At 55.3% G+C, this 27,202-nt stretch overlaps 1 protein-coding gene across 5 annotated transcripts in view; it reads right to left on the reverse strand.

The window, feature by feature from the left end:
- Positions 1–27,202, reverse strand: part of Crtc1 (CREB regulated transcription coactivator 1) — a 52,370-nt gene that overhangs the window by 14,168 nt on the left and 11,000 nt on the right. For 4 of the 5 annotated variants that reach the window (XM_060381924.1, XM_021638064.2, XM_060381923.1 and 1 more), the window contains exons 2-8: positions 13,598–13,714; positions 10,691–10,828; positions 9,636–9,697; positions 6,963–7,057; positions 5,120–5,205; positions 3,066–3,106; positions 2,547–2,755 (exon numbers count right to left, since the gene is read on the reverse strand). In XM_060381924.1, coding sequence (XP_060237907.1) covers positions 2,547–2,755; positions 3,066–3,106; positions 5,120–5,205; positions 6,963–7,057; positions 9,636–9,697; positions 10,691–10,828; positions 13,598–13,714 — 748 coding nt within the window. Of the gene's footprint in view, positions 1–2,546; positions 2,756–3,065; positions 3,107–5,119; positions 5,206–6,962; positions 7,058–9,635; positions 9,698–10,690; positions 10,829–13,597; positions 13,715–27,202 lie in introns of those variants that run through there. The other variant, XM_060381925.1, reaches the window with a different exon arrangement.

Here is a 27,202-nt window from a genome sequence, read left to right on the forward strand (position 1 = left end):
GTGAGGGCTCCCCTGGAAGAGCAGTGCAGGCCTTCAACTGCTGAGCCACTGCCCAAGCCCAAGCTTCATTTTTAAAAAGTATTTATTCTTTTTAAATGTATTCATTTTCCTGTGGGGTAGGTGGGCTGGTGCAGGCACACGGGGACACGTGTGGAGGCCTCATGGCACGCTCAAGTTGCTTTTTCCCTTCCAGCATGAGTGTTCAGGGGACTGAACACAGGTCCTCGGGCTTGCTTCCCATGTCTCTACCCATTGAACCATCTCACTAGCTGAGGCTGGTGCTCTCTGTCTCTGTCTCTCTCATCAGGGTCTCAGTGTATAGCCCTTGCTGGCCTGGAACTCAATATGAAGACCAGGATGGCCTTGAACTCACAGAGATCTACCTGCCTCACTTGTGAGCACTGGATTAAAGGCATATTTCATCATGTCTAGCCCCTTGGCTTCAGTTTTAAACATGGATGCAAAGTAATTAATAATCATGAGCTCTTATACACACAGACAGACAGACACACAGGGACATAGCAGATAGACAGACCGTCCCCTCTGCCCCCCACCCCCCAGAAAGACAGACACATATCTGTGGGCCACAGGAGTCACACTTCCAGCTGCTGTTTAAGCCTGGTGGGCTAGTCATGAACACAAGGGCATTTTTAATCCTGGCTTAAGCACTGCCACACCCAGAGAGGCCAGATGGGCAGGCAAGCCACACAAGTACCCCCACTGGCAGGTTCCTCTGCACAGCCTGGATCACCTCCTGAGCAGAGCTAGTGGGAGGGGAAGTCTGGGCAAGGGAGGGCAGGGCGGGCTGGCCAGGTGGCAGTGGCCTGGCCCTGGCATGCACGCTCCGGTGACGGAGCCCGGAAGGTACTCCCGGGCCACCATCCTGTGTACTGGTTCTCAGTCCAGGTGGGGCATGGGCCACGGTCTCCCAGCTCCTCTCCTTCCGAGGGCCTGGCAGTGGGGTGGGAGCTTGACACTGACTGTGTGTGCCAGGCCTGGCTTGACCTAAAAGGTGCCCAGAAATGAAGTCTGTGTGAAGGGGAGTGGCTGGCTCTTAAAACAACCACACATGGCACATATTACTGGTCAGGGTTGGCCCCCTGGCGAGCCGCCAACAGCGTCGCATAAGCTATTCCCCTGCTTGTCCACACTGGGACTGAAGCAGCTGGTTGAAGCCCTGCAGCAGGAGGTGCAGGAGATACAGAGGAGAGCAAGGCTTTGGGCACGGCAGACTGCGCAGGGCTGAGGCCTCCTGCTTCTAAACACCCGGACACTCCCTGGTGTTCTGGGCCTGACAGGCACAAGGCCAGGCTGTCCTCACACGAGGGCCTTGCTCTCTTGAGTTCCAGCCTCATCTGCTCACACGGAGCCTAGGAAAGCGGAGGAGGCAGTGAGTGTGGCCAGCGGCGAGGCTGGCTGGGGACCTGTGGGCGGCCCAGCTCTGTCTTTAGCATCTCCCAAGCAGATAGCCCCAGGCTTCAGCCCCAGCAACTAGTGACCCTCCTGTTCCATCTCAGGAGACAAAAACACCCCGGGCACACTCGCACCTTCTCACCTGCCATGGGCCTGACAGACTGGCATTGGTGACAAGCATGGAGGACCCTGGCCTCAACTTCCCACATCAATCCTGCCTCTAGGGCTGCAGTGCTCCTGACCAGCTTAGGCCCAGGTCTGGGGAGCAGCAACCCGCAGGCCTGGCAGCCAGGGGCTTGCTGTGTCACATCTGGGACAAATATAGATACAAGCCCACCCGACGGAGGCTCAAGAACAGTGGAAGGTGCTAGCCGGGACAGGGTGAGTGGGTGAGCAGGACGGGGGGCGCTGTGCCCAGGCAGGACGCAGCTTTCACGGGGTAAAGAAGGGTGCTGAGCAGGGTCGGTCTCCCAGTGAGTCTGACAGGTCATGCCTTTAATGAGTAGGCAGTAAAAGTAAAGAGGACACAACCACAGTTCTCAGAAGAAGCAGTGTTGGGTCAAACTGGGAACTAGTGGGACCAGCAAGGAGAAGGTGGACATTCCCAAGCAATAGGCCAAGGGGAGAAATGAGCTTTTAAAAAGGTGAGGGAGGTCTGGAGTGATGGCCCGATGGTTAAGAACACTAGATGCTGTTCTAGAGGATACAGGTTTAGTTCCCAGCATGCATGTGGCTCCTTACCGCTGTCTGTTAGCTCCAAAGCCAAGGCTCCAACACCCTTTCTGGCCTCAGCAAGTACTGTACATGTGGTGCACAGACATACGTGTGAGCAAAATACCCATAAACCGAAATAGTTTTTAATTAAAAAAAAAAAAAAAAAAAAGTGGGGTTGGAAGGGCCAAGCTGAACTGTCACAAACAGACCAGGGTTTAGGACTCCTTCCTGACTCCCTGAGGCTGAGAGTTGCACAGCACAGCCCTAAAGCCACGGCCTGATCCCCGGAGGCAACACCCACCTTCCTACCCTCTGCACAGGCCTCTGGGGCCCTGGGGGCGGGTGTGCCACCTCTAGACACAGCCCCATGAAGCCCCCACTCCAGCGGTGCTGCCAGGTTGGGGCAGACGGGGCCTTACCCTGGCCTGCGCTGCCGACACCGAGATGTGCGAGGCTGCCAGTGCTGCTGGAGCTGGTGAGCACAGGGAATGAGGGCTCCTCAGGGTCCAGTGGCGTCGGCAGTGGAGAGGGGAAGTGGACATTGGTGAGGTCAGGGAGGGAGCCACCTGTGTTGTGGGTAGCAGGCATCAGGGCTGTCGTGTTCTCCTGGTCTGCAGATGGGAAGATGCTGGGGAAGGCCACATGGGGGGCAGGACATGAGGTCTGGGGACAGTGACTAGTGGGCCAGCCATGCCACCCCAGGACAACTGTAGTAGGACGGGAGGAGCCTAGGGAATCAGTGGATACAAAAGACCCTTCAGTAAGCCAGGAGCATACAGGACCCCCGGAGGAAGAGGAATCATGCCTGCCATCAAGTGACACCCCTGTCACATAGGATCTCCTTGGTACCCTCTGGTGGCATGCTCATTGTCGCCCCTGCCAACAGGTGCAGGCCTTGGGGAGCAGAGGGGTGTGTGGGGGGGGCCCAGCTGACTTACTTGATTCCAGGGACCTCACAGGACTTGGGCCTGGAACCCGTCTGAAAGAGAGCAGATGGTAGGTGGTAGGCATAGCTGCCTGTGTGCTGCGCCCAGGGCTGTTCTTCCCTTCCCTGTCCAGGACACTCAGCAGCAGTGCAGTGCAGGGGCAGAGCCGGGGCTGTAAGGAGGGGTTTTCCCACATCGTCCCCAGATCCTGTAGCTGCCCTTCTGTGTGGTCACCCAAGGTCTTTGTAGCCCCAAGCCCAGCTCTAGGCTGCAGCACTGGGGGCCAGGCTGCCTGGGGGTCTCTGGCCTATGTGGGTGGAGACACAGGACAGGCAGCCTTATGATGTTGGCAGGCAGGGGCTGTGGGCTCTGAGACCCTGGTTCTCTGGGGGCAGTGCTCTGGGCTGGAGCAGACCAGAGATATGTAAGACAGGCAGGCAGCTGCTGGGGGCTTCCCTGAGGGTGGCTTGTGACCAGCAGTCTTGACAGATCCCCAGAGTAAACACTTGCTATGTTATGGGGCTTTTGCTGGCCCAAGGAAGATTTGAAAAGGCCTTCTGGGGCCAACACTACAGCTCAGCTAGTAGAAGAGCTTGCCACATAGGCTGATGGTCTGAGTTGGATTCCCAGGACATACATGGCAGGAGAGACACTGACTCCTACAGCTGTCCCCTCTCCTCCACACACTTGCCAGGGCACAAACACGTAAGCACATGCTTATGCGCGAGTGCGCTCGCTTGCGCACACGCACACACACACACACACACACATTCATGTACACAATATATTTTTTAAAATGTAATTTAAAAAAAAAGCCAAGCATTCATGGACTCTGAGACTCTCACAGCTTTCTTCTACATAAAAAGCCCCCAGGCTCTTTGAATATATATGCTCATTCTTTTTAATATTTTTACTGTGGCACACTCTCATGTAGCCCAGGCTGGCTGTGAGCCCTGCTTGCACTGCCTCAGCCCTCTGACTGCTGAGGTGAGCAGCACCTGACAGGCCGCACCCACCCTGCTTCTGAAACTGCACCAAGAGTTTAGAGCTGCATCTGGATGGTTAGAATTCTGGATGGAAAAGAATTCAGTTTTTTTTTTTTTTTTTTTTTTTTTTTCCGTTTTTAATTTTTGGTTTGAGATAAGGTTTCTCTGTGTAGCTCTGGCTGTTCTGAAACTTTTTATGTAGACCAGGCTGACCTTGAACTCACGGAGATCTGCCTAAGGTCCATTTGCCTCTACCTCCAGAGTGCTGGAATTAAAGACATGCACCAACACTGCCCTGCCTATTTTTAAAACCTTGTTTGGCGTGTACTTTGGCTGCATGTCTAACTGTGTGCCCTCTATACCTGGTACCTCTAAAGTCAGAAGAGGGCACTGGATCCCTTGGAACTAAAGTCACAGATGGCTGTGAGTTACCTTCTGGGTACTGGGGACCAAACCTGGGCCCTCTGCAAGAGCAGCCAGCGCTCTTAAGAGCTGAGCCATCTCTCCAGCCCTACCTTTTCCTTTTAAAAACACATTTCCTTCTGTACAGGTGAGGGGTCTGGCATCCTCGTGCTGTGACAAGCATGTGGAGGTCACAGAACAACTTGTGTGTACAGGTGAGGGGTCTGGCATCCTCGTGCTGTGACAAGCATGTGGAGGTCACAGAACAACTTGAGGGTGTTGGCTCTCTCCTACCGTGTGGCTCCTAGGAATGAGAGTGAGGCCATCGGGCTTGGCGGCAAGCACCTTCGCCTGCTGGGCCCTTGACTCTTCTGCTTCCACTTGCAGTCTGAAGCAAGGCCTTGCTCTACCGCCTGAACCTCAGCCCCTCCTGGGTCAGGGTGTGGGCTGCCGTAGCCGCAGCCGGGATGAGGCCTGTGTGCGTCACTACCCTGCCTGGCCACAGACTTCAGTACTTGCAGGTGTCTCTGGGCAGCTTGACAGGCCTGCTGTTGATGTCAAGGCTTGGCTGCCGGGAAGGTGGAGCAAGGTTCCCCCTCAACATGCCACCTGCTCATTCCCAGGCGAGGTTTGAAAAGCACATGGAGAAAAACGGTTGGCCCACCCAGCAGCTCTTACCTTCTTTGAGTCCCAAGACTGCTTAGAGAGGGTCTTGTCTGTCTCGGACCCTGTCTCCTCCATTCCTGGGACAGTGAGCAATAAGACTGGGTGAAAGGGGAGAGAAGAGTCAGGACGACATGACCACACATGACCCTGCTGACAGCGTGGGCCTAACGGCAAGCTTAAGTGTTCTCCTACGCTGTGAAAGGGGCCTTAGCTAACAAGAAAACCCTGTACAAGGAACACCAGCGGGCTGCATGGTGCAAAGAAGCCAAGATGGCATCTGGAGCCAGGGGCCAACACTGTGCAGAATGCTGCCCCGCCCCCCCCACCTCTCTGGAGGCCTTGGCTGTACATGTCAGCAGAGTATCCGAGACCCTTCCCCTGCCACCTGCTGCCCTGTCAGCACCTGCCATCACTCAGCAATGCCGCCAGCCAGGAGCTGGGCCAGGCTTGGGTCTCCCACACTGAGGATAGGTTCTGACCCTAGTGTTAATGCTATCTGAAATTTAACGAATTTCCTCAGCAATTCATTAAATTGGGTGCTTGAGAGTGAGCAGAGATGTCAGAAGGGACCTCAGGCTAGGCCAGTGGGTGGGACTGGAGAGCTTGGGGCCTGGTGGGAAGCCTGCAGGATGAAACACTGATGCCCTGGAACCAGCCATGCCTGAAGCCCAATTTTAGTCTTTGTTTTATTTTGCCGTGCTGGGGACGGATACTGGGCCCCACACATGCTCAACAAATATTGTCCCTAAGCCCCATGTCTTTTGACTTTTGCTGGTTTCATTTCTTGCCTTGTGACTTCAAGGGCCAGGAGAAATGATGGCAGATGGGAAAGAACTTCATGGAGAGCAGGTCGGGGTGCCAGGAGGCAGCCAGGGAAACCTCCACCCTGTACCTCCTTGGTCCCTCTAGGGGCGTAGGGACAGGTGACATGGGTCTTCCCATATCAAGGCTGGCTGGATCCTGTGCACAGAACCTCACCCAAGGCTCCTGACAGAGCTCATGGGCATCCCAGACACCCTATTTGAAGAGAGCCCTCAGGTCTCAGCACTGTCTATCTGACCATCCTACACTGTAGGCAGGGTTTTGGGCTCACAGCCCTGGCTGCCTGCCACGCAGCCCCTGCCCCCAGCATGAGTCCTTTAACCAGGAGAGGCTCCCTGACCCTGTGAACTGCCACACAGAGCCCCCCCCCCAGCAGTGGGGCCTCAAAGGCATGAGGATGACTTGCTGTCTAAGGCTGGGTCAGACCTGGGGTGGGTTTGCTGAACCTAGCCTCACAGAACCCACATTCCTGTCCCACCACAACAATTGATGGAAGAGCTATATTGAAATCTAGCTGTCACGTGGGGGCCCAGGACTGGGGGCACAGCCTCAGCTACAGGGCTGTGTGCAGAGCTGGTGAGGAAGCTAGCCCCAAACCTGGGTTGAAGAGGGCCCCTTTCTCATACAGGGTTACCTGGCTAGGCCTGGGCCATAGAGTTGGAATCCTGGATCAAGTGGTTCCTGGAGCTGGAGTCTATCGTCAGCTACCGTGTGAGTTAACAAATCCCCTCTGCATGTGCTTGCCAACTTCCTACTGCCCAAGCAGTCACAGGCATAGCCGCCAATGCCAGGGCCAAGCCCTGGCCCAGAATACAGCCAGCGTGCCTCGTACAGGGCCAGTTCTGCTCACAGAAAACGTACGCCTTCTCCAGCACCCAACTCTGGTAGCCCTGCCTGGGAGAGTCCCTGAGACAACTGTCAAGTCTGATTCTTCCTCCAAACATTAGTCCACACAGGCTAGTGAGCTCCTGGGGTGTGGGGGCTACAGGCTGAGCTGCCCGAGCCTAGCAGAAACACTGAACCCCTGACTCACCTCTCTTGTGGTGCCCATCCTGGGACCCGCCTGCGAAGGGTTCTGCCTGTGGGGGGGTCAGTGTGCTCTGGTGCAGGGCAGAGTCAGAGTTGGTCCTGGAAGACAGAGATGCTGACATAGGAGCAGTCCCAAGCTACCCATGTGACAGTCTTAATCCCCGCAAGGGTCCGGGACGCGCCCTACGGGTTAGGGCAGCCTGTGTGGGTCAGTCCACCAGCTGTGTGGTCCCAGGTCAGTGGTCTGGCCTCTCTGTGTTTTAATTTTATTGTGGATGAAACTGACATGAAAACAGCTTACAGCCGAGGGCTGTTTCTTTTTTTTTTTTTTTTTCAGTTTCTTTAGATGTGTTTTTTTTTTTTTTTTATTCCGAGGGCTGTTTCTTGAGGCAGGGTCTCATGTAGCCCAGGCTGGCCTTAAACTCACTGTGATCCTCCTAAGTGCTGTGATCATATTTGCACACGAGGTGACACACATGTGGAGCTCAGAAGATAGCCTTGGTGCTAGGCTCCCCTTCCACCTCCTTCCTTTGTTGTTGGCTGCCGAGCCTGATCCCCTCCAAGGACCCTCCGGTCTCTGCATCCTATCTGGAGTGGTCCAGAGAGTACAGATGTGTACCACTGTGTCTGAGTTTATGTGGGTGACAGGATTTGAACTCAGGTCCTCGTGTTTTGGCCCGATTTACCAAAGAAGCTCCCTACTGCCCAGCTCTCCATGCCCAGCCGTGTTCTTTTAAAAGATTTATTTAGTTTTTTTCTATGTGTGTGGGTATTTTGCCTTTTTGCATGCCTGTGCACCAAGGGAGCACCTGGTGTCCACAGAGGGTAGAAGAGGGTTCCAGATCCCCTGGAACTGGAGAAACAGACAGTTGGGAGCTGCCACGTGGGTGCTGGGAATCAACCCGGGTCCTCTGAAGAGCAGCCTGTACTCTTTTAACTGCTGCATCCTCTCTCCAGGTTTATGTGGGGCTGGGAGTAAAATCCACACTTTGTGCATGCTAGGTGAGCACTGCCAACTGAGTTCCATCTCAGTATGGTCTGCTTTAACTGAGAGTGTTAGCTAGGGATGGCAATCCATCTGTGTGGTCCCAGCAACCATGAAGAGAGAGGAGTGCTTGAGCCCAGGAATCTGAGGACTGCCTGGAGAAGCCATGTCAGCCCTGGGACCCATATGGCAGGAGAGAGCTGAGAGGCTGTGGCACACATGCTCTCCCCAGCCCCTAAAAGCCCCGTGTGGAGCTCACAACTGTAATTCCAGCACTCAGGAGGCTGATACAGGCAGATCTCTGTAAATTCAAGGCCAGCCAGTCAAACCGATCTCAAAACAGGACTGGATTATAACTCAAGTGCCCAAATAGGCCTTGGTTTTCATCTCTCACACATCAACTGGGCATGGTGGTCCAGGCCTGTCCCCCAGGGGCAATGCTGGAGGGTGGTGCTAAAGGTCATTCCCAGCTACACAGCAAATCTAGGGCAGCCTGAGTCCACAAGGGCCTGCTTCAGAGAGAATAGTAGCAGAGTAAGGCATTAGATAGCGCCACTATCTCTGGACCGTGCCCTCAGGAATCCACGGGGCACTGAGCCATGTAACTCACAGCCCTGACACATCCCTGTGATGCACAGTGCAGTGTCAGCACAGAACCTTCACATCCTCCCAGAGGCCAGCTGCCTCAGGCGACAGAGCACCCACACCGTGTGCGCAGTTATCACACTGTTCTTTTTCAAGATTTATTTTATTTTTATTTACGTGTGCATGTGTGTCTGTGCATGTAAAATGCATGTAGCCCCTCTGGAGGCCAGAAGAGGGTGTCAGAACCCCTGGATCTGGAGTTATAGATGCTTGTAAGCCACCATGTGGTGCTGGCACTCAAACCTGGGTACTTTGGAAGAGCAGCCACCATCCTTGGCTGCTGAGCTGCCTCTGCAGCGCCTTGTTTTGGAGGCAGGGTCTTACTGTGCAGCCCTGACTGGCCCGTAGATCACAGAGATCCGCCCGCCCCTGCCTCCCACATGCTGGAATGACAAGTGGGAACCCCCACATCCTGCAAATACTGACAGGCAGCAATCCCCACAGATTCAACCTTGTGGTGCTGGGCATGGAAGCAGGATCCTCATGTGTGGCAACGGTACTCGCCACAGATCAGCATCTCGGCTGCCGAAGACCGCTTAGAAATGTGCCTGAAATGCAGCTTCCATGGAGGCAAAATGCCAGGCCCTGTGCAGAAGCCAACCTCTGAGAGCTTCCTAGTCTCTCGGAAGTTTGAGGCGGGAACGACTGCAGCCTGGAGATTTGCTGCGGGTCTGAGCTATCAAGTGAAAGGCTCATTAAGAGAACAAAAGAAAAATGAAATAGGCAAGATACACCATTGACTATTCAATTCCAAAAAGAATTAAGAAATACGGAAAAGGGGGGGGAAGGAAGAGGAAGAGCTGGGTGAGCGGAGGAAGGGGAGGAGGAAGAGGAGGAAGGCGGGGAAGAGGAGGAGGAAGAGAAGGAACAGGGAGAAATGAGGCTCTGAAGCCATGGCCTCCACATTTCAGAGTTGACTTCTGAGATCTTTGGAAGCATCTTGCTTGTTTGGTCACTTTCCTGTGACTCTGCCCTGCATCTCCATACACGACTGTGATAAACATCTACACTGCTTGCTCTCAGAGGCCAGGTGGCCTCATCACTGACCTCCTCCAGCTGGTGTCCGAGGGCGGTGAGAGGTACACGGTGCCGTAGGGGCAGCTGTCAGCGTGCATGAGTTAAGGGAACCTCAAAGTGTACTCTGACCCGCCCTGTGCCATGTCATGGTCTGATGCTCATCCTGTGAAGCCAGGCTGCTCGGAGCTGCTAGCATGTGCCTGAGCTGGCCAGGAGGGCAAGGGCTGTTTCCTGCCTGGCTGGAAGCAGCTGTGGGTGCAGGGGCTCCCCGGGGGGACCAGACCCATTCACCTACAACTCAGCACCATCCTCCCAAACCATTCCAAGAGGAGACCTGGGCCTCAAGCTGGGGCCCAGATGCCCTAGGGAGGCAAAGTGCAACTGACCTCTCCCAGCACCAAAGGCTCAGAAGCCAGAAGCAGGGAGCAGGCAGACAGCTCCACCCTGCAGAGCTGAGGATGGGGTTAGAGCGACACAAAGCCACAGTGATGGGGACCTGGCTGAGGCAGCCAAATTAGAAGAAAGGCTCTGGCAGGTATCCACCCTCCAAACAACAGAGGCTGCCTGCATATGTGGTGTCACCCACCTGCACCTGGCTCTGTCCATACTGCCTTGACTGTGAGACCCCACAGCTCTTGCAGGCCTTGAAGACTTCCTACTGATCACTCACTGTGGCCTAGTCCTGTGGCTTGTGGTCACTCTCCTTAACTCCTCTCTTTCCCTCCCTCCCTCCCTCCCTCCCTCCCTCCCTCCCTCCCTCCCTCCCTCCCTCCCTCCCTCCCTCCCTCTCTCTGTTTTTCGAGACAGGGTTTCTCTGTTTAGCCTCAGCTGTCCTGGACTCACTTTGTAGACCAGTCCGGCCTCAAACTCATGAATATCTGCCTGCCTCTGCAACCCGAGTGTTGGGATGAAAGGCGTGTACCCCCGCAGCCGGCTCAACTCTTCTTTGTCCCACCGACCTCATGTCTTGCTCCCACATCCTAGCTGCTCTCCAGGTCTCCCCAGTTTGGTGTCCACAGGCAACCTTGTGTGCCTGTCCCCCTGTTCCTTCCCAATCCCACACACATCCTCTGCAAAAAGGATATCTGTCGCCCATGCTTGTCTACTGACAAGGGCCGGCGGTGTGGGGAGCCCAGTCGGCCACGCTCACGATATACTCTGTCCACAAGCCCATGGTGTCGTGTGGTCCGACTCGTGTCCAGGCCTGAGGACTGAAATGGTGTCTGGGGAAAAAGATGGGTCAGGAACAGGGGTTCAGAAAGGAGTGGGGGACAGAAACACAAGCAACTAGCTAGAGGTTGCCCCAGCTCTACCCTCCAGGACCTCTGCTCTGGGGCACACTCACACTCCACTCCACAGGCTTCTCTGGTAGCTCCAAGCTCTTGTTGAGCCACGGGGCTGGGGTGCAAAAGTCAGCAGGGCTCTCCCAGGAAGGGCAGGAGACACAGAGCGTAGTCTGCATGCTTGGGCCAGACAGGGCGCTACAAGCTTTGCCTGGGTGCCAGGGGTACAAACAACTGAGCAGCTCTCCCCAGCTGGCCAGGTGCAGACAGGCCTCCACCCTCTTTCCCCAGGCCTGGCTGGCCTCCTGTCCCCACCTACGTCATCTCTGGAGGGGCCTGCCAAGAGAGGCCCCCAGGGCTTCAAGCCCAGAGCTGCTGCGGGGCCCACCTGGCCCAGCACTTGCTCCCCAGAGGATCGCAGCAGGGCCCAGAACTGCTCTGGATTGGGCTGTGACTCCCTCTCCTGCCCCCCTCTCCCGCTCCCACCCCCAGCATCTCAGCCAGGCACCACTGAGAGCCAAGTACAGGCGCCTTCCGGGGCTGTGGCGTGGCTGGATGCAGCTTCTTACCGGCACCTGGGCTGGCACAAGGCTGCAGGCAAGCCCTGGAGTCCCCAAGGCTGCCAGGAGCCTGTCACCATGTTAGGGTGAGCTCAGTCGCCTGTGCCAGCCCTAGACGTGTCTTGTCCCTATGCCTGCCTTGCTATCCATGCCCTAGGTTCTTTTGTCCCCCAGGCAGAAAGCAAAAGCCATTCTGATATTTAAACAGGCTTCCTTTCCAGGAAGCTGGTGGTGGCTGAGATGGATCAGCCACTTCTGTTTGCCTTTAGGGCTGGCCATGTGGCCACTGCCAATTCTCTCTGTGATCTAGAAAAAGACCCTGATGATTCTGTACTTTCCTACCTTTTTTTTTTGTTTGTTTGTTTTTTGTTTTGTTTTTGTTTTTCAAGACAGGATTTCTCTGTGTAGCCTTGGCTGTCCTGGAACTCATTCTATAGACCAGGCTGGCCTTGAACTCAGACTTCTCTATATTTTACCCAAAGAGAGGCAGTGAACCTCAAAGATGGCCTCCACCAGGGCCTAGGGAGGGCAGGAGCCAGTCCTCATTCTGTGACATCTAAAAGCCTGGAGGAGAAACTGAGGCAGCTGCTGCCCATCTCTCTAGACCCTGTCCCTGCACATCAGGCTCCTCCCAGTTCTCTGCCCCCATCAGCAACAAAGACCCATCCTGCACACAGGCTGCTAGCCCTCTAGTTCCTTCCCAGCCTTCTAATCCCCACCCATTTCTCCAGGCTCCTCCCAGTTCTCCTGTCTGTAGCTGGCCAGCTGGGGAGAGCTGCTCGGTCGTCCAGTCCTATTTGGGGTCCAGTGCTTGGGCATGTGCACGTTTGGGGGCTTGACCCATGCAGCCTGGGGCACATGCTTAGAACTGCTGCAAAATACCCCAGGTCAGGCATCTGTCCAAGAAGGACCTTGAGTCTTAGGGACTTTGAGTGGCACCCTATGCACCTCCCAATATGGAGGCACTGAGGCAGATTCACACCAGGTAGGCAGATGGAGGGGGCACCTTCCTGGGAGCCACAGGGACATTGTGGGGCACTTGGTGCCAACATAGGAGTCAAGGTCTTACAGGCTGGTGCTGGGCGAGTAACTGAGCCAAAAAATCCAGTGCATGAAAATGCAAGAATCCAACACTCTGTTCGGTGGGTATGTGCACCCTGGGCAAATGTGGGCCCAGCCAGGTCCCTGTGCCCTTAGATGGAGGAGTTCACTGTGATACCCACATAGGGTTAAGTGAGGGGGTAGCAGGGTGCTCTGGTAGAAGGAAGAGGAGCTGAAAGATAGATAAAGTGGAGCTCCCCTGACTCGGAGAGCCAGTAACTTCAGTATGCCCCTAATCCCTGGAACTGGACCAAGCTAGCATCCCAAGCATGCCCAGGCCCGGGTTGTCTATCCCACCAGCCGCTGCATCATGAAGTAGGGGAGAAGAGGGTGACATGAAAGCCCGCCAGTTCTTGGGGACACAGTTACTCCCAGACCCTTGGTAGCACTGTGTGTGATGGCTGGAGGGCCCTGTCTACACCCCTCTCCTCACGCTTTTCCTGAAGACTGGGGTCTGGGGAGAAGACACCATCCCTTATCTACATTATTTTGACAGCGGTCTGTGGCCCGAGGGAACCACACAGGGTGTGCGGCTCTGCCAAGAACTGTCTGCAGACAAGTGGGGTCAGGCGGCAGGGGCTTCCTTCTGAGAACTGCCGGGCTTGCAGATCAGTGAGGAGGCTGCAGCCAAGCCCCCAAGGCCCTGAGCTCTTCCCAGGGCCTCACAGCCTGCTGGCAGGTGCAGCTGCTGCTGAGTGCTGTGAGTGGCCAGGGGCGGGGAGGGGTGGAAAGGGGGGGCGGTGGTGTGTGTGTGTGTGTGTGTGTGTGCGCGCGCGCTGACTCCAGGAGTCTGGAGCTCAGGAAACCTGGCTCCATTTCTTCTGGGCCCCGGGATACTAGAGAAGTGTTGAAGAGTGGGAAGCCGGCCTCTGTGAATTGCTGGGAATAATAACACGTTTCATTTGGGGGGCATGGCCCATCTCCTATTGATCACCCAGCTGACCTGGGAGTCTGGCTGAAGTAGGACCAGAGTAGGACAAAGCTGGGACAGAAAGACTTGGAGTTGCCAGCTAGAAGAGCCTCAGAGCCGGGAGGACAGGGTGCTCACCTGGAACGAGAGGTCCATGCTGCCACTTCCAATCTGGTTCACATTGGGCAGGGACCCGCCATAGTACTGGCCGCGGCTGGGGCCCAGCTGAAGGTATTGGGACTTCTGCAGTTGAAGCTGGAAAAGCAAAGCCACCAGCTGTCACCAGGCAGCAGGAGACACATTCTTAGTGTCCCCAGAATGACTGAGTACCCAGCAACCAGTGGATTCAGGTAACAGGGTCCCGAGACCCTGTGGCTAAGACTCTGCAAGAGGCAGCCCCGGTTCACTCCAATGGCCTTCCTGGAGTGAAAGAGCACATCCTGAGGGAGCTCCAGACCATGAACTTGTGGAGCTGGCTACCTGAAGCAGTCTGCTGAGACCTGCGGAGGCCTGGCAGAAATGTGTTGGCTACTGGGAAGCCTTCCAGTGGTGGGAAGCTGGTTAGTGACACTGTATGGGTCCAACTCCCACAGGGCCTGTGAGGTTGTCTGATGCTCCAGCCCCAGTCAGAGCACTTGAGGTCCTGCCTAAGATGCCCAGCTCCCTGGGAACCCAGGGCAGCAGGTGCAGCCACACATCTGAGTGGCACCCCCGTTGGTCTCCAGCCCTGTTTAGGAGTCGGGAGCCGGCCTCTGTCAGCTGTAGGGAGACAATGGCAGATGCTTAGCTCGGGAGGCATGGCCCACGTCATCAGCAACCAGGGTCCTCAGTGCTCATGTCTGTATGAACGCAGTGGTCAGGCACATGGGAAAGCACTATCTGCTCGCGCTGCCTGATGGTTGCTAGGGTCCAACACTGTGTACACAATAGGGGCTGGTTCTCAGTTCTCATGAATAGCTCCTGGCAGCCCAGCCTTCCCACCCCTCTTCCACGCCAGCCCTTGCTTCCTGGGGAGGCCTCGGACATTGGAGGGGGAAACAGAGCTCCAACTGGCTGCGTGCCCAGCCGAGCGAGCACCTCGCCCAGGTAAACAGCTGTTTCCTGTGAGCTACAGTGGAGGCCAGAGGAAGATGAACGGGCCTGGCTCTTAGGAACCTCTGCTGGGTCTGAACTGGGAGGTGCCTGTGTTCTCAGTGGGTACCAGCTGGTCCCACCCACAGCTCCTCACTGAGCCCTCCAGGAGCTATGAAACACTGAAAGGGGCTGGCGAGATGGCGCAGACAGAAAAGATGTTAACTACCAAGCTTGATGACCTGAGTTCAATCCTTGAGTTCCAGAGAGAACTGACTTCTGCAAGCTGTCCTCTGAGCTCCACACACCCTCTGTGTGGGATTCCACCCACATGTGTAAGCGCAATTAAAAATGCAAGACAAGCCAGAATTGTGAGGCCACAAAGCGCCTACCGCCCACCTTGTCCAGGGCTTCGAGTCCCACAGGTGGGCCTGTGTTCTACCAGCTCTGTGCTGACAGAAATGGCAGTGCACACACAGTGTGTGTCTCCACGATGCTGCTCCACACATGGACAGAGCCACAGGCTCTTGGAGACTGGGCACCAGGGCAGTACACAGCCACTGTGTTTACTGCTATGTCTGGGAACAACGGAAGCCGGGTGTTTGCGGGGTGAACCTCAGAACCAGCTCTGACCTCCTGGTGAGAGCTCCCAGGCCCACCCTGAACAAGCCTTGCTCTCCTGTGATGCCCCTGGGCCCACCGTACACCCTGACCTCTGAGGAAGCTGGGCACTGGACACTGAAGCCAGTCGCCCTGGAGCCACTCAGTCCAAAAGATTGACCCCTACGATGCCCTGGCAGTATGGCTGTGCTGGCACACAATGGTGTGGGCAGGCTGGCCACGTGCTATAGGGATGGGACAACTGAAACCCATGTCTCCTGGGCCACCCGCCCTGCACCTGTTCTGTTTGAATTCTGTGTGTCAAGAGCTTTCAGAGAGTTCTGGGTCTTTCTTGAACACTGTCACTTACGGTGATGCGACCCTGGCTTACAGCCCACAAGCCTCTCAGCTGCTGTTGTAGCCCCTTCCTGCTCCCAAGCCGCACACCCTGTTCCCCCTGCACTGTGCTCCCTGAGGACACAGAAGACCTGTCTAGAGAGCCATGCCAACCTGGTGTCTGCTGGTGAGCCTCAGACACAAAGCTGAGTGAGCATGTGAGTGAGTGAATGAGTGAGGGATGAATGGTGCACACATGAACAAAGGGTGACTGGATGACTCCAAAGGGTTTCTTTGGAGCTGCACACACAGGCCAGGCCAGCCCGTATGTATCACACTGTATCTAAAGCAGAGTGGGTCATGACCACCTTGGGGGCTGAATGACCATTTCACGGGGTTCATGTATCAGACACCCTGCATATCAGATATTTATATCATGACTCATAACAGTAGCAAAACTACAATTATGAAGTAGCAACAAAGTAATGTTATGGTTGAGGGTCACCAGAGCATGAAGAACTGATCATGGGTCTCAGTATTAGGAAGGCTGAGAACCACTGGCCCAGCTGGTCACCCTGAAGTAAGCAGGAACATGTAGGCAGGGGCCCTTGTGGGACCTCTGGGGAGGTGCAACAACTACTGTGCACAAGCCTCCTCTTTCCTACCCTCATGGCTAGCAACAGGGGTCACACCAGAGCCTTCCTGCTCAGGTCCTGAAGGCCAGGCCCAGGGCCCAGGGCCCACGTCGGAGCCTTTGCTTTACTAACATCTGTCTTCAAGAGCCTAAGAGCCCTCCTAGAGTGAAGGTCAGCTGGCACTCACACGTTCGCTTTGGCCTGCTACCTTCCACTTCCCCAGACTTCTCGAGCCTGAGACTGTGGGTGTGTGCCACCACAGAGAAAGAAGACAGAGCTGGGGGCTCCGAGTGCCACTCTCCTGCACAGCTGGGTGCCATTCAAACTGCACAAAAGACCTCAGCACTGGCCTGGCCATGTGCTTGCCTTGCAAGCCCTTGGCCCTTGGATGACCCTCCCCGCCGCCAGCCATGAGCTAGCCTGTACTCCTGGATCATGAGTCTGTGGCAGTGAGTCCCTGCTGCATTCAGAACCAGGAGAGGTGGGCAGAGCCTGCAAGCGTGCTCTCACTTCCTGCCTGCTGGCTGCGGCCTTGGATCTTTCTAGAATGCCAGCCCCTGTCCATGATGACCCTTCAAAGCAGTGCCTGGCCACTGGAGTCAGGTGGAGGTATCCTATGATAAGGGAACAGACTGGTCCCACATCACTGACAGGTAGAGGAGCACCCCATCTCACACAGTGGCCATGCTGGGCTACAGCATGGGGTCTGGAGGAGTGGCAGCAAGATGGCTCTGGGTGTTCCCTGAGCCCCTTCAACCCGGGACAAACCCAGTTGAACATGCTAAGACTGGGTTAGGATCCTAGAGATGTCAAATGGCCACACGCTGGGTAGCTGAAAGCCATGGGCATTCCTTGCCATCATTCCCCTCAAGGCTCCTCTTGCCTTGTCCATCTTGTACAAACTCTAGGCAGTCTGGGACTTGGGATCATGGCTCCACCATCTGAAGTCTCCATGCTAAGGCCTCTGCATCTCCACCCCAGGCCATGCCCACCTCTCTGGTCTGCTCACAGAGCACAGCCTTCAGTATCAACAAGCCTCAGACAGAAAGGTCATCGGCATCTGTACAAGAACACACAGAACCCCCTCCCCCAGACTGCCTAAATGTCACTGTGATGGGTCCCACAGCTCAGCGGAGTCAGGTGTTCCAACTCCTGTGAAGAAGTTTCTAGAAGAATCAGAAGACTCCACAGTCCCTTCTATCAGAATGCCCTGGGTACTCCTGGAGGTTTATGACCACAGATCTCCTGGCACCCTAATGCATAGATACCAAGGGACGCTGAACCGAACTCTGGATTTGACTCTCACCTTAACCCAGTGCTCACCTTGAGACCCTTTTTAAAAACATATATTTCAGCACACGCCTATAATCCCAGTACTCAAAAGTCATAGGCAGTCAGATCTCTGAGTTTGAAGACAGTCTGAACTATTGAGTGAGTTCCAGGACAGCCAGCACTACACAGAGAAACCCTGTCTCAAAACCAAACCATGTGTTTTATTTTTAATTACATAAATGTATGTCTGTGTGTGGCTGTGTGCATGAGTGCACATGTCTACCGATGCCAGAAGGGGGCGCTGGATCCCAGGGAGCCTGAAGAAACCCAAGTTCTCTGCAAGACCAATGCTCACACTCCTAACCCCTGCACCATCTCTCCAGCACTTTAGTTGAGGACTTTACCTCTGCATGAGGCCACAGCCCCTGGCTGCACACACTGCTGGGGAGACAACCTCAGGACAGCACACTCTATTTCCAACAGACAAGTCAAGCCTAAGAGAGAGAAAGGGTCTGCCTAGCTAGAAGGTGGCCAAGTACGGCAGGTTGCTCTGTAGGCCTGGGCCTGGGACCCTCCAGGAACAAGAGGGTCAGTCCTCCCACTGCAGATGGACAGCTTAATGGAGGCCCCGCTGGCCAGTCTCCTTGGGATAGGCTGGCCTGGGCATCAAAAAAGAGTCACCTCTGGCCTGTGTGGAGCCACTGTGTGTATCTCCTAGAGACGGGAAGGGACCCAGCAATCCCCAGGTTCCCTAGGAGACCTGCACAACCCCCACACCTACTAGTCCCTCTCAGCCTCACTGTTCAGATGGAGTGGCCTTAGGCAGGCCAGAACTGTCTGTAGTTACCATGGCAACAGGATGGCCTTCTAAAGAGATTAAGGGGAACAGGCCAGCTGACAGGGCTCTGTCCCGTGCAGGGACTATGATGAAAGGAGCATGGATGGGGAGAGGGAGAGGGATGCGTGTTCCCTGTGTGCCTCAGTTTCCCCCTTGCTGGTCTAACAGTCTGAGCTCCCCAACCTCATAGCCCCTCTACCAGGTAAGCCAGCTGCAGCTACCCTAGGGCCTTTGCATGGACAGCAACAAGGGGTCTGGCAGCTGCTTGGAACTCCATGGTATTCTCCTTAGTTTACCATCTGACACTCCTCGACTAAGGGGTGTCTCCTGTCATACTGCTGCCTCCACGGTGGCCAGGAAAGGAGCCTGGAAGAGAAGCAGGGATTGGATATGCAGGCAAGCAGCTAGGGAAAATGCTTGCAAGGGTGACTAGGCCCCAGGTAAGAACACAGCTTCTCCTGAGCCTGGACAAGGCAGCTGCCCCTCCGCTCATGGCTCAAACGGAGAAAGAGGCTCAAAGGCTGACTTAACCATGGCCTTCCCAGCGCTGAGGCAGCATGCATCTCAGCAAAGGCTGACAGTGAGCACACAAAGTCCCAGGGGTCCACAGGCTTGGATCCTCCAGCCTCGTAGCACAGTCACAGAAGAAGGCTAAGGACAGGGGACCCTGGAATAGGGTCACCTTTCCAGTGTTCTCTGAGAGGGAGAGCCAGCCTCCCTGGATTCTGCAAGCACCCCTGGAGCAGCAAGCTCAGGGAAGGCTAGAGGAGCTGCTGAAAAGCAAGAGGGCAGGTACAAAGGTCCTGGTCTGAGAGCATGCAAGGGCAGGGGCCCAGGATAGCAGCAGCCACCACGAAGGGAACAGAAGCCACAGGCACTGACAGAGACTGGGGGCCCTGCCCTGTCGCACAGGACACCTTGGCGCCTCCCCTGCCCATGCTGCCCCAGCCCTGTCAACCACCCACATTCCCAACTCTTGTTGCAAGGAGCCATCTGCTCTCTACAGCTAAGCCCTCAGATTCTAAAGAGCCAGGCTGCTGTGCCATTATGGCCCCAAGAAGGGCTCCTAGCTCACCCCCACCCCAGGTGGGGCAGAACCAGCCACCAGGCAATGCGCCTTGCTTGCTTACAGTCTCCAGCGATGGGAAGGGAGGGCTCCAGGGTGGCAAGGAAGATGGGGACCAGAGCTGCAACCTTTCACCCAGTCCACTTCCCAAGTTCCTCTCTGAGTCTTGTCAGGAGGTGGGGAGAAGGCTTATACTCCCCAAGTTAAGCAACAAGAATTTGGAACACCTGACTGGCTTCCTCCCCTCCCTGCTCCCAGTCCACATGGATGGGGCTCCCACATGCCTCTGGGGACCGAAAACAGGGCCGTCTCATGTTCAGCCCGACACATGCTCTACCTTTGAGCTGCACCCAGCCACCCACAAACTCCTTCTCTGCTCCCTTCAGAGTCTACAGGAAGTGTCCCAGAACCAAGGTGACGATATGCATTTTTTCTTACATGCCCCACACTCCTTGACGGGGCCCTACCGTGGCACAGTCCAGTGACCTAGACCACTAGAGGCTTAACAGTGGCCAAGACGGAAGCCGAGCAGGGGCCATGCCACACCTGCAGGGACAGCCTGGTACATGATGGCGTGTGAGGGGCTATGGGATGGTCAATCCTGGGTGGGGGCACCTGCCCTGAAGCAGTCCCTCCCCAGCCTGGCAGCCCCAACTCTGCTTCCCATCTCTGTAAATGTCTGGACATTTCTCAGCCCCAGAGCTATGCAAGATGTGGCCTTTCATGTCTGGCTTCTGTCATATCCTGTCTGTCTGAGGTCCGTCTGGCCCAATGCATGCCCCTGGATGGGCACCCCACCTTACTGTTTATTTATTCCCTGGATGATTGACACTTGGCATATTTTTCCATCTTTCGGCGGTTGGGAATAATCTGTGAACTAAGTGTGGAAGTACGTACTGGAGCCGCTGCCTTCAAATCCCAGTGCATAGCTGGGGGAGGGGAGGCACGGTGCTGTACCCCTGGGGGTCTGTTGCACACCTGGGAGGGGGACCCAGGGTGCCGCCTGGCAGTCCTGGGCTTCTCTGGTTGTGGTGTTTTCCCCAGCAGCTGCGTGTGTCAAACTCCCACAAGCTCCCAGCTTCCAGCCTCACCTCCTCCCCAACACTTGTTCCTTTTTGGGTCTCTTTGTTTTTGCAGTGCTGGGGGTGGAACCCGAGACTAGAAGCACACTAGGGTAAGTGCTCTGCCCTGACAGGATCTCAAACTCACGGCAACCCCTGCCACAGTGTCTTGAACACTGGACCACAGGTATGCAGCAAACACTATGCTCAACTTCTACTTTAATGACTTTATTTAAAATGTTTCATTGTGCAGGTGTGCGTGTTGCATGCGCACATAAAGGAGCCCACAGGGCAGAGGTGTCGGACCCCCCAGCTGCCTGAAGGAGGTGCTGGGAACCAAACTGAGGTCTATGCAAGAGCAGGCAGCACTCCTGTTGCCTGATCTCTCCAGCCCCCAACCTTTCTTTGAGACAGGCTCTCCTATAGCCCAGGCTGGCTCTGAGCCCCTGCTGCAGCCCTGAGTGCTGGGGTGACAGGCATGCACCACAACCCAGCTGATCTGCCTGCTTTTAATTTTGAAAGAGCCAAAGGTCCCAACTGTTACACTGGGTTCTTTTATTATTATTATTATTATTATTATTTTATTTTTGATAGTATCTCTCTGTGTAGCCCTGGCTGTCCTGGAACTCACTCTGTAGATCAGGCTGGCCTCAAACTCGAGATCCACCTGCCTCTGCCTCCAGAGTGCCAGGAATAAAAGTCTGTGCGACTAAGCCCAGTTCATCTGGGTTTGTGTCTGTCTGTTGCAATGTTGCTGGGGTCCTGCTGGGTCAGCAGGTTGACCTGGCACACTGTGGGCACTCTGCCCAAATGAGGGAATGATGCCCAGTTGAGAAAATGAATGGAGGAGGACACAGGCGTGTAGATTGCAGGCTGAGTCACTGCGGCCCCCGGGTGGGCCTCCAGCCTCCCCCATCTCTGCAGCCCACTATAAACACAGACTCGAGTACACAAGCACGGTGGAGCCTCGGAATGCCTTTAATCAGGCTCTGCAGCTGCTGCCAAATTTCCAGACCCGGGAATGATCGGGTCTGTGGCAGGCGGCGCCAGCTGTTTCTCCAGACAGCGGTGGAGGTTGGACACAGGCACTAGAGCCCAGAACTGTGACGGGTCCCTAGGGTCTGTGCAGCACAGCTGGGTTTATGGGGCCCTCCTCCCTTCGTGGGGTACCCCAGCCTTCCCCATTGGCCCACTGCCAATTCCTGAGTGGGGTCTCATAAAGGGAAGATACAGTGCTGAGTCTCCAGTTTCCAGTGGGGAAACTGAGGTGCCAAGGGGCCACAGAATTAAGTGAGGTCAGGAAGGGGCCATTACAAGCCTGTCTCAAGAATCAATTGGGGGGTGTCTTCTGTTGCCATTGTGGTCTGGAGCTCTCTATGCAGACAGGCCAGGCATGGTGGCGCACACCTTTGATCCCAGCATTTGGGAGACAGAGGCAGGCAGATTTCTGAGTTTGAGGCCAGCCTGATCTACAGAGTGAGTTCTAGGACAGCCAGGGCTACACAAACCCTGTTTGTCTTGAAAAACCAAAACCAAACCAAACCCAAAAACCCAACTATATTAGAAACCAGGGATGGAGCTCAGCTGGTAGAGTGGTGTTCTGGTAGCTCTGTCAACAGGGTACTTGCCAGGCATGCACACAGCCCCGGGGTTCAAGTCCCAGCAGCACATAACGCAGGGGTGGTGGCACAAGCTTGAAGCTCAGGAGCTGAAGGCAGAGTTTGAGGTCAGCGTGGGCGATGTGAGACCCTGTCTCAAAGACACTGAAAAATTGGGAAGTTTGGAATATCTACATACCTCAAGTCCTCAGGGATGCAGCAACCCTAGCCTGCCAAGCCCAGGCAGAGCGGAGAGGTGCCCGATTCTCCTGAAGAAGCCCACAGCACAGTATGGTTCTGCACCGGCCTTTAGGCCTGGGATTTGCTGTGCCCTGAGGCACGGGTTTGAGCGGCGGCTGCCTGCTCCTGGCCGGGCTGGGCTATGCAGGCTGCTCACTATGAGAAGCTTTCTGGGTTAAGCACTGCACTTGAGTCACCCCCCTACCTACCATGGAAGCCAGCAGAGGCCTGTGGGGACAGGTGACCACACAGGATTTCAAGTTTAGGTAGCCTACGGTGAATGGGCTTGGGGACTGGGGCCTGCACTACAACAAATTTTGCCCTACTAAGAAACTCACATCCACCCAAACCCCCAAAGGTAGCTGCATTAAACACTGGAGTCTCAGTAAAGACAGCTAAAGGTCTTAAAAATAAGGACTAGCCTTAAGGAGTAGGATACGGCCAGAAGCCAAGGGATGATAGGATGGCCAAAGCAAACTACAAGCAAGGGCAGACAGAGAGCTGAGCCCTGTACCTACACATCCGTGACCTCATCTCACTGTGATGAGCGACTCAGCAAAGGCTCAGAGCATGGCAGGCAGACAGGAAACAGACCAAGGGGACCACTGGGGCATGTGCCAGGACAATGGCTGGGCAATGGGAAGAAAGAGCACACAGAGTATAGCACAGAGAATGGGGATGCCAGGGCCTGGCCAGGCTAGCTCCCATGGGTGCCCAGCAGAAAGGAAGTCAGGAGTGTGCTCCTAGAGCCCAGACCATGACAGTTCAAGGGTTGGTGAGGGCCTGGAGGGCAAACACAGCACGTTTTCCAGGCTGTGGACTCAGGGTCAGCTGCTACAAGCTGAACCCAAGGGCCCGGGGCTTCCTAACTGCAGACTGGCTGTGTGCCATGGATGACGGTGACTCCGATCTTCATGCCTTGGCCTCCTTAGCGCTAGGATGAGGCGAATATCACCACGTTTAACTTCGGTTTCTTAACTTTGGTGTGTGTGTACATGTGTGCATGTGTGTGGAGGCCAGGGATCAACCTTTACTTTAATTCCTCAAGAGACGGCTTGTTTTGGGGAGAAGCATTTCTCACAGGCCTGGAGTGTCAGGAGGTGGGCTGGCCAGCTGGGCACCCCAGAGAGCCTCAGGCCTCTGCTTCCCAAGCCCTGGGATTACAGCATGTGCCATTATCCCAGACTTTGTTTGGGGAGATGTTTTGCATCTTTATTTTTCTGCTGCTTGTGCACGTGCCGAAGGGGCCTTTGTGTACCTGTGGAGACCCGAGGACAATCAGCAGGAATCACCTGTTTCCTTCCCTTCCTCAATTCAAGCCTCAGGGACCAAAGTCAGGCCACTGGGCTTGGTGGTCGGCACCTCCACCCAAGAGCTGCCTGGGGGCCTGCACCAGCCCTCCTACTTGGCTCTAAGCATCAAGCTCAGGGCCACAAGTTTGTGTGGCAAGCCCTTCCCTGAATGAGCACCTCAACCCCACCCCTGCTGAGGGTCTTCTGCAGCCCGGGCCAGCTGGAACCCTCCTCCATCTACACTGACTGTGCTGGGATTAGGCAAAGGTGGCTGCTGCTATGGAAGGGAACTTCTTGGGTCTGAGACATTCACCTTGGACACATTTAAGCACCCAGGTAAATGGTGGCACTCTCTGTACTGCAAGGTATGGCTGCTTACTGAGCTATGGAGGAATCAACTTCAGATGAAGTTAAAATAGTTCTCTGCCTCAGAAAATGGCAAGCACAGGGCTCTACGGACCATGTAAGTAGCCCAAAAGAAAAACGAAGAACTCCTGGCAGGCATAGTAATACACACGTCACCTCAGCACTCAGGTGAGGCAGGAGGATTAGGAGTTCAAGGTCAGCTTGGGTCACATGAGACCTTGCTTCAAAAATTACTGAGGCCATCATTTCCCCATGGAGTCTCACTGGCTGTGGCTGGCCATGAGCTTCTGGGAGACCTGACACCTCTGAACCACCATCACATGCCAGGTCACCTGCAGCCTCTGTAACAACTGTCCCCAAGCGAGACAGTCCAGGTTCACACCACAGCCACACTGCCTGCCACCCAACGGCGCCCGTGGCAGCCACAGCCCACCGACCTCAGTGTCCTCACTGTCCCTTCTGGTTCAGCACAGGGATGTCTCTATGGCTCCTCCGGAAGCTGTCCTGGGAACTGGCTTGCTGCAGGCTCGCACAGGGGTCTGCATCACTCTGGGCAAACTGGCCCTCAGGAAGATGTGGGCAGCAGTGCTAAGAGGAAGCTGGCCGCACTCTCGGGAGATGCAGACTTCTCTAGAAATCTCTGTAGATGGAGTGGGAAGGGGCAGGCATGCAGAGGTCTCACTTGTCTGTCCTGGGCTGAGTGACCGCTGGCCTCCAGGGATCCGGGCTGCACCATGGGCCAGGAATGGGTGTGGGGGGATGGGCTGAGCAGGAGGACACAGGAGGGCCCAGCTGATCCTCCCCCAACAGGCTCCACCTCTAGAACCCACTGCCAAGGGGATCAATGACAGAGCATGACCTCAACAAGCCTTTCTGTGGACATCTGGGGACTCGGGCCGGCACAGTGTGGGTCAACCTTGTGTAGGGTTCCTTGGGCACTGTCTGCCAAGTTAGTTTGTAGTGTGAGGTGGTATGCCCCCGCAGGCAGCCACAGGGCCACACTTCTCCCTCTGTCAACTCCCATAGCTTCATGTTATTTTTACATTTGTTTATTTGTGTGATGGGGGTGGCATGGGCACATGTGCCCAGAACACATGTGGAGGTCAGAGGAACACATGGAGGAGTCAGTTCTCTTCTTCCACCATGTGGGCCCTGGGGACAGAGCTCAGGTTGCCAGGTTTGGTGGCAGAAGTCTTCACTGGCGAGGCATCTTGCCAACACCCCCCACCTACTGTTTTTAAGACAGGGTTTCTCATGGCTTAGAGCTCCCTGGTTAGACAAGTGGGCTGGCCACGAAGCCTGCTGCCCCCACTCCCCACTGCTGGGCTCGCACATGTGAGCCATCTTGCTTGGCTCTGAGCTGGCGCCGTGGACTAGAGCCGGGTCCTCATGCCTGCACAGTGAGCACTTCGCCAGCTAACAAAGGAGACACCTCCCAGCTCCGGACAACACATCACTTTTTCTTCCGGACATAGTCTCCTTATGAGACTTAGACTGGCCAGGCCCTCTGCCTCAGCCTCCTGAGTGCTGGGATGGCAGCCGTCACCCACATGCCCAGCTTCACCCTCACTTCCAGGCCTCTTGACAATCTGTGGCACATACTGTGAGCTTCCAATCCACAAACAAATGCCTCCCTGCAAGGAATGTCTCACAAACACCTTTCTCCCCTTTCTCCAGCAAGGCATGGAGCTGCCCACAGAACCCTGAGAACGGCTGTGCTGCACTCGCCAAGGTTCAGTGCCTTGGAGCTCTGGCCTCCAGGATCCTGTGTGAGTGTGTGTTCCTGGGGGTAGTTGAGTGGGCTAGGGGTGTGGGAAAAGACACATTACCTCCAAATTGCAGAAGGCCAGGGCTGAAGCCAAGGCCTTGGCAGCAGTCTGTGGGTCACTAGAAATCATATGTTCAAAGCTGGGAATGGTAGCACATCTGCCATTCCAGTACTTGGGAGGCAGAGGAAGGAGGCTCAGGAGTTTCATATTCTTGGCTACAGAGTGAGTTCAAGGCCAGCTTGGGCTACATAAGATTCTCTTCAAAACAAACAGACAAAAGGGAGTGGGAACCTCAAAATACAAATAAAGAGTTAAAGCTGTGACACAGTCAGGTCAGTGCCATGTACCTTTTGTCCCAGCACCCAGTGGCAGAGGAGGGGCTCTCTGTGCATGCTGGGCCAGCCTGCTCTACACAGCAAAACCCTGTCTAACAAAGCTAACAAAAATCAAACCAAACCCTGGCACCCTCACCTGCCTAAGCAGAACACTGCAGGAGCAGAGGTCTTCAGACACACAGTGTTAGTTCAAAAGAGAAACCAGACAGCAGGTGATGTCAGGGATGGGGACAACAGGCTATGAAGGCACAGCAGGTGATGTCAGAGACAGGGAAGGCAAGCTATGTCAGGGACGGGGACAGCAGGCTATGAAGGGACGAGGACAGCAGGCTATGAAGAGACAGCAGGTGATGTCAGAGACAGGGAAGGCAAGCTATGTCAGGGACAGGGACAGCAGGCTATGAAGGGATGGGGACAAGAGGCTATGAAGGGACAGCAGGCTATGAAGGGACAGGGACAGCAAGCTATGAAGGGACAGCAGGCCATGAAGGGACAACAGGCTATGAAGGGATAGGGACAGCGGGCGATGTCAGAGACAGGAAAGGCAAGCTATGTCAGGGACAGGGACAGCAGGCCATGAAGGGACAGCAGGCTACGAAGGACAGCAGGCCATGTCAGAGATGGGGACAGAGAAGAATGCAGTCCTGCCAGCAGGAACAGGAAGGAGCCTCCTGGCCTCTGGAGCAAGCAAGGCAGCTGACCTGTACTGAAGGATTTGTGTTCCCGGGTTTGTCTTAGCAGTCCCAAGGCTGCAAGCCCTGGCTCTGGCACATGGTGGTGGCGGCGGAGCATGTGACTATTTGAATGCATGCAAGTGAGTGTGTGTGTGCACATGTGAACATATAAAAACATGTGTTTGCATGTGTGAGCATAAACACGTGAATGTGTGCATGTATTTGTAAGTTGTACCAATCGAAGGACAAGTGAATGCCAGCTGCACTGCTCTGCACTTCAGCCCATGAATGGGGACAGTACCTGTGCCTCAGAGGGCCAAACCCTGCGACAGCTCAACTTCAAATCCCACCTCAAAACAACAGCATGATCCCCCATGGCTGTCTGAAGCCAGACCACTTCAGACAGACCAGGCTGGCCTCAAACTCAGTGACTCACCTCTTCTGCCTCCAAAGGAGGAAGGCTGTGCCCCACTGTGCCCAGGCCCAGTCTGAGAAGTGCCCAGGTGAGGCTGGCCGGATGCAGGCGGAAGCGGTGACTCCCCAGGCAGCAACACAACCGACTTCTTTTGAAAGTGGTCCAACACTGCCAT

The sequence above is a fragment of the Meriones unguiculatus genome, chromosome 4 (assembly GCF_030254825.1).
Source record: "Meriones unguiculatus strain TT.TT164.6M chromosome 4, Bangor_MerUng_6.1, whole genome shotgun sequence".
NCBI classification, from domain to species: Eukaryota; Metazoa; Chordata; class Mammalia; order Rodentia; family Muridae; genus Meriones; species Meriones unguiculatus.